The 6,952-nt window shown below is 39.5% G+C and overlaps 3 protein-coding genes across 3 annotated transcripts in view; 2 read left to right on the top strand and 1 right to left on the bottom strand.

Annotated features, from left to right (window-relative positions):
- Window positions 1-1,892, top strand: part of LOC108965107 (protein spitz) — a 2,711-nt gene extending 819 nt beyond the window's left edge. The window contains exon 2 of the mRNA XM_018927313.1: window positions 137-1,892. Within this exon, the coding sequence (XP_018782858.1) occupies window positions 312-944 (633 nt within the window). The 5' untranslated portion in view covers window positions 137-311 and the 3' untranslated portion in view covers window positions 945-1,892. The remainder of the gene's footprint in view (window positions 1-136) is intronic.
- Window positions 1-3,500, top strand: part of LOC108965102 (NEDD4 family-interacting protein 1) — a 12,168-nt gene extending 8,668 nt beyond the window's left edge. The window contains exon 2 of the mRNA XM_018927302.1: window positions 2,153-3,500. Coding sequence (XP_018782847.1) covers window positions 2,198-3,058 — 861 coding nt within the window. The 5' untranslated portion in view covers window positions 2,153-2,197 and the 3' untranslated portion in view covers window positions 3,059-3,500. The remainder of the gene's footprint in view (window positions 1-2,152) is intronic.
- Window positions 3,501-3,504: 4 nt separating this feature from the next.
- On the bottom strand, window positions 3,505-6,167 carry LOC108965095 (DNA replication licensing factor Mcm7). Its single transcript, XM_018927289.1, has 5 exons — window positions 6,137-6,167; window positions 5,706-6,075; window positions 5,117-5,618; window positions 3,988-5,045; window positions 3,505-3,918 (listed from the first exon to the last, which is right to left on the bottom strand). Exons 1-5 carry the CDS (start codon window positions 6,165-6,167, stop codon window positions 3,717-3,719), a joined length of 2,163 nt encoding a protein of 720 aa, XP_018782834.1. The 3' UTR covers window positions 3,505-3,716.
- Between the last annotated feature and the right edge of the window lie 785 nt (window positions 6,168-6,952).

The following is a 6,952-nucleotide window of genomic DNA, read 5'->3' on the forward strand; positions in this document are numbered from 1 at the left end:
CAATACTAATATTTTTTTTTATTTTAATTGTAATTTTTATTTTGTAATAAAGTTTGGTTGCTGTTGCCTATAATTCTCTTTTAGTTTTATTTTTTCTTTATGTTTTTTTAATTAATTGCATTGCGTTAATTTTCAGTGCGCCGACGACAATACCACTAAACAGCTGCTGCTGAAATGCCGCATGATCCACCAAAACGTAACCAGCTAAACACATCAGCTAAAAAATAAAACACCAACAACATACGTAACCTTCCGAACGCATTTACTTTAACCCACATACATATATTCCTACATACATATATGTTTGTATAATGCCCGAGCGAAGGGCAGCAACGACCATACATCCAATGGATGCAGAACGTTTACTCGGCATTTTTCTAGCGCTCATCGTGCTCTCACCCTTTGCCGGCGCTTGCTCGAGTCGTGCCATACAGAAACCAGCCGCGTCGCCACCGCCCTTACCAACGGCCGCACCATCCGAAGCTACGGCATCGACTACACCGCGCCCAAACATCACATTCCCCATCTATAGCTGTCCGCCTACATATGCCGCTTGGTATTGCCTAAATGATGCCACATGCTTTACGGTTGAAATTCACAATGAAATACTTTACAATTGTGAGTGTGCCACCGGTTTTATGGGACCGCGTTGTGAGTACAAAGAGATCGATGGCTCATATTTGCCGACACGTCAACGTGCTATGCTCGAGACGGCCAGCATTGCGAGTGGTGCCACATTAGCGCTGCTCGTTGTGGTCATACTGTGTCTAATGTGGTATATACGCTATGATAAGCAACGGCAAAAGTTGAATGAGAGCGCCGAGGCGGCACACGACAATGAGGGTCTCGACCAAGTGGACGGTATGACGCGTCTGCCTATGCGTCGACCATTCGGTGAACATCACTACAAAACTTTACCGCTAGCTGCAGCCTTTAAGCGTTAATTTAGCTACCTACATACAGATTTAGAGAGATACTGAGAACCATAGTTGACTAGAGTCTACTGGATAGTCCGCTAGCATATATTTATGGATGTGCAGCTAACATACAACTGGCAACTAAACGATATATGCGGAAATTGATTAACAGTTTACAACGCTAACGGCTAATAGAATTACTAAGCATAATGAGCACATGTTGGAAGAGAAGTGAAGTACAGAAAAGACAAAGAAATATGTTAAAAGTTATGCTTTTGCACTTTAATGCCATTAATTCACAACAGTTTTGTTTACAAAAAAATTGTATAACCAAAAAGCGTTGGACAATTTCAAACTCTTTGGAGTTTTTTATGTAATTTTATTTTTTTATTGTTTGTTTATTAAAAACGTGCATAAGAATATGAAACGCTCTAAAACTAATTTGTATATTTTGAAATCGCTAAAGTTGTAATTTTACCGTTAAACACACAAAAAATTGTGTCATAAAGCCGAATGAAAACATTTTATATATTTTTTGTTTCTCAATTATGAATAATTACGTTTGCATTCGGCAACTTTTAGGCGCATTTCAAATATTTTTTCATTTGCTTTTAATTACAGACATTTAAATCGTGCCTTTTTATAAAATCGCACACGTTTTTACGTGAATTTGCATTCCATTTGCAAATACTTCAAAAGTATGCATTTGGTATTGCAATAAGTGACCTTGAGACATTATAAACAATTGCATAAAATTTCCAAATCCACAGAGGCAGCAGTTGTCCAAATAACGCTAAAAAATTAATCTTACATATACTAAGTTGAAAATGTCTCACACACACCAGTGTACGCGCGTTTTTTATGCGCCAAAAATTGCCTTATTAACGTTTAAACAAAACGCCGAAAATGAAAAACCCGGCTAACTAAAAAGCAACTAACTGACGCGCATTGCTACAATTAAGCTATTGTTTTTTGCAAAATGCAAGAGTTTTCCTTTTTAAATATTTATACAACGATTATTATTTATTATTACACCCACTGACGTTATTACACAAAAAAGTATTAAAATATAATAAATATCGTCTTAAGTAAACAGAAACACATTGTTGTTTTTATTTTATAAATAAAATGAAAGTGCGTGTTTGTATGACATTTCTGCTATTAATATGCATATACCGTTAAATTACCATTAATTACAATACTTCACGTAACTCACTACGAAATTTCACTTACAGTTTCAACGACACTACGCCAACGTCCACTTGACGCACGCAACCGAGATGGGCAACATGTCGGATAATCAACAGACGGCAGCGGCTGCGTCGCAAGTAGAGGAGCTGGGTCCGCCAAAGGCCGACTTTAGTGCACCGCCACCCTATGAGCTCGTCAATAATAATGTTGGTGGCATGCCACAGCAGCAGCAGCAGCCAAATGCAACAATTCAGCTACAACAACAACAGCAGCTACCACCACCGTATCTACAGGTGTCGCTGCCACCGTTAGACTCATCGTTGGCACAACCACCGCCACCACCACCACCACCAGGTGGCGTTCTAATGTCTGGCGATATGCCAAAAATGCAATCGGACGTCAAATTGCCCTCATATGAAGAAGTGCAACGGCAGAAGTCAGCAAATGGTGAATTGCCATTCATGAATTCACACGTGTTGCCACCGCATTTACGTGACAGCAATACGCCGTCTAATGGTGGCGGCAATAACAACAATTCGAATGGCACAGCGCCAGCTCTAACATTTATCGCTATCGATGCGTCGGATGCTGAGAATTTGACCAGCAACAATGACAACAGTGTGCTCGGCACCGATGCCATGTTCATATTGGCCTTCATGGTGGCATTCCTCTTCAATTGGATTGGATTTTTGATGCTCACCTGCTTTTGTCAGACGATTGCTGCACGCTACGGTGCATTGTCCGGCTTCGGTTTGTCGCTGGCCAAGTGGACGCTCATTGTTAAGAATTCCACGGAGTTGGCATCGCATGAAAATTCTTGGCTATGGTGGTTAACCATGGCATTTGGCTTTTTGATTTGTATACGCGCATTCCTACAGTATATATCGATTAAGCGCACTTGGCGATTGCTTAGCACATCGGCGCAAGAGCGTTTGCTATTTTTCTACTAGTGGAGCGCGGTGTGCGTGTTGTTGATACAGTGGTGCTTAGTTGCCACATAGTGCAAGCACACAAACAGCTTTTATATAATATATATACATATATTAATTTTTTTAAACATATTTTCATTTAGCTTGCTTTAGTTAGTTTGCCTCACCATTGGTATTAGAATTAGAGCACTCGAGGTACTTAAACGCGATGCCATTTTTTTTTTTTAATTTTTTTGTAATCCAAGCAATTACATACATATGTAGCTGAATTTTAAAATTGTAGTGTGTATTTTATATGATATGTGTATATGTTTCAAAAACCGAATACGAATGTATATTTCCGAGCATAATTAAGCATACTTGTTATTTTTACTATTATCTATGTGAATGTGTATTGTGAGCGCAGATGTACATATGTATATGCATTGTGCGTTTATTTCAAATATATTGGAATTAAATAACAGTTGTTTACTTTATTTCCATAACATTTATTGTTGTAGTTCGACAAAACATACACTTTCACGAAATTATTGTGAATAGGACAAGTTTAGTGATACAAAACAGCATGTACATAACTAAGGTGAAAGTGAAATTAATGAATTTGCATAAAAATGAATTATCTGTACTTATTGGTGCTAATTAGGCGACATACATTTGCATATACATAATTAAATCGTCATTACATAAAAGTAATTTTTGTGCGCGCCATGTTGACTTGCCACACGTTCAGCTCCTCGTAGTCCTCAATGCACTTGTCTACCTGATCCGGTTTGAAGCCTTTCGTTGTGCAGCGATCGATAACATCAGCGATTTTAACGGTATTACTTGAACCGGCCAATTCACGCACAACAGCGAATATCTTGTCCGATGTATTGGGCACACTAAAAAAAAAAAAAATACAAGAAAAAAATAACTTATTGTTCAAATCAGACTTAATATGCTATACTTACTGTCCCTTTTGGTGCTCGTGCAGCTGGTTCAATGAATCCTTAGACATTTCCAAAAGTCGTAGCGCTTCGGCAACATCATCCTTCTCAACCTTGTCCGACAGACGCAGACGTGCGAGTGCTGTGGATAAACGCAGGATACCCAAGAGATTGCGTGCCGATGTAAAGGTCATGTCTTTTTGATTGCGCGCTTCACGACGCAACTCCACATAAGCGCCCACAATGTATTCGGTTAATTCGTCAGGTATTGTGGGGTTCTTACGTTTGCATAGATTAATGTAACGACGCATAAGGTTCATGTCGAGCGCTTTGATGCGAGTCGGTGGCTGCTTGTTGTGGCTATGCACGTAAGTGATGTGTTTGGCCAGGCGCAAATCATTGTCGCGATCTGGTTTATCTTGCATAAGCCAAAGTAGATCGAAACGTGACAAAAGCGCGGCTGGCAATTGAATGTTTTGTTCAACAGTACGACGTGGGTTATAACGACCGAAAGCCGGATTTGCGGCAGCCAATATGGAGACGCGTGCATTTAGGGTGGTCATGATACCCGCTTTCGCTATGGATATTGTCTGTTGCTCCATAACTTCGTGTATAGCGGTGCGATCATGTTCGGCCATTTTGTCGAACTCGTCAATGCAGCAAACCCCTTGATCGGCAAGTACTAGTGCGCCACCCTCCAAGATCATTTCGCCCGTTAGCGGATCTTTCATGACGGCGGCTGTCAAACCGACACCGGATGAACCACGACCGGTTGTATACTGCGAGCGTATCGCTAAACGACTTATGTAACTGAGTAGTTGAGATTTGGCTACACCAGGATCGCCCATCAGACAGATATTTATATTGCCACGAATACGCATACCGTCGGGACGCTTATCTACGCCACCAACTAAAAGCAACAGCAGCGCTTTCTTTACATCCAAGTGTCCATAAATTTCAGGGGCCAAACTAGTGGCGAGACGCTCATAGAAATCATCTTGAGCCAACTCTTGCAGTTCTTCAGCGGTGAGCTCGGCTTCTTGGTCACTGGCTTGGTCATTTTTATTAATGCAAACAATGCGCTACAATTAGAAATAATTATAAAATATAAACAACGAATATATACATGTATATTAAAAAAGTATCTACGTACATATGCATGCAGGAATGTTTCCGATAGCAAGCCCTGAATAATTTGTCGGAATCCGGAACGTATCAATGGCAGAAAAACGCCAGATATCAACACATGGTCACCAGGCTGTGCCATGCGTGTCACTTCACCACGACACATAATGGTCATGGTGCGTGGTATATGTCCCACGGGCACCTGATCACTATGCTCCTGTATTTTGATTTCTTGAAATTTAACGAATTTGGAGCCACGCGTTTGTAAGTACAGTCGACCGCCCGCTTTGTTAATGCGACAATCATCTGAGGGGCAATCTTGCACCGGTATAAATGTTAGCGAATTTACTGGCTGATACGTTTCAGAACCACAACGATCGCAAGTGTACGTAGCCACAACCATCATCGGCTTAACTTCGGTGCAACGCGTCACAATACCACGTACCGTTACCAATTTTCCGATATGTTCTGCTTTGATTTCACGTATGGACTTGGCCTTTTCATTGGAGTGCGGTTTGAAGGCCACTTCACTAATAACGCAATAAAGCAAAGCAATTATGTAAATAAAGTTGTTAAAAAAAATAAATAAAACATTAAATATTGCAACGCTCGCTTACAATCGCTTCATCAACTCGGGTGGGAAGTTGTTACGCTGATCATGTTGTTCCATAGGATTGCGCGAGCGCGATTCCATCAACAAACGATGCTCAATGTACACATCTAAAGCGTCTTTGGCGGCCACTTCACGTTCCTTAAAGGTCGGCAACAATTCTGCAATGGCGTCGCTGAATATGCTCGCATAGCGTCTGCTGTTATTAATGATAGCCTCGGCCAGTTCTTCATTAAATTCAGACACATGATCGAGATCTATTGTGAGCAGTATCTGTTCGCGATGAGCAATCTTCACAAGTTGATTGGCGTAAACGAACTGTTTTTTGCCGTTATCATCCTCCTTGCAAAATTCAGACAAAAATGTCTTCACGCTTTCTGTAAATTTGTTTATATTAAGTAATCTTTTAGGTAAAATTATATGCTGCATTAGACTTGCCTTTATCTTGTACGTAGTCCCGTTTCGGCATTTCTTTATTTTAAGCAAATATCTTCGCACAATGTAAAAACAAACAACTCAATTAAAAAACACGGTACAAACTGAGACGTAAATGCACTTTCCGCCAGCTGCAAAACACACTTCTTGACATTTGCATTTGTTTATTTGGCGCCAAAAACTACATGCGTGCATATGCAGAGAACGTATTATTATTATACGTTCTCTGAATGTCACTAGACACGCGCGACATCTATGTGTTGGGTCCGTTATTTTGCTCAGTGTTGCATTTGTTTATTCTGAAAATAAGAAAGAAATTACACTTTTGATTCATCATTCGGACTTCCGGTAATTAACTGAGACCCAAACGTAACAGTATTTTCATTAAAATATTCATACAAAATATTATGTTAAACACAATACTGAAAAGTAAGCATGGTTTTTATTAACAAACATAATAATTTCGAATATTTTCATGTGTTAAACTGTTATAAAAAAAAACAACCGTGCATTTATAATGGGGTACCTAAGTATGACAGCAGTGCATTTACGTAAACACGTCTACAATTATTAAAACGTTTGACGGGTGCGCTTACGAATTGCACAAATAAATTTAAATTAGAGCGGTTTCAAAAAAAAAAAAAAAAACAAAAAACATAAGCTCTTTCAATAATTCGATGTGTTCACTTGCTACAAGTTCATTTCAAAATCATATATATGTACATACCGGGACGGCTACATATTTATATCCGGTTTATCGTAGAAATATGATAGGATGTTTATTTTATATCGCTGCAACAAGTACAACAAAAATTTCTG

This window comes from Bactrocera latifrons, unplaced genomic scaffold (assembly GCF_001853355.1).
Source record: "Bactrocera latifrons isolate USDA-ARS-PBARC rearing strain unplaced genomic scaffold, ASM185335v1 scaffold_1, whole genome shotgun sequence".
Taxonomy (NCBI): Eukaryota; Metazoa; Arthropoda; class Insecta; order Diptera; family Tephritidae; genus Bactrocera; species Bactrocera latifrons.

Coding starts and splice junctions, on each gene's coding strand:
- LOC108965095 (XM_018927289.1), bottom strand. CDS start 6,167: ATGCCGAAACGGGACTACGTACAAGATAAAG. Junction 6,076..6,136: donor GGACTACGTACAAGATAAAG/GCAAGTCTAATG, acceptor ACAAATTTACAG/AAAGCGTGAAGACATTTTTG. Junction 5,619..5,705: donor CCCGAGTTGATGAAGCGATT/GTAAGCGAGCGT, acceptor TTGCGTTATTAG/TGAAGTGGCCTTCAAACCGC.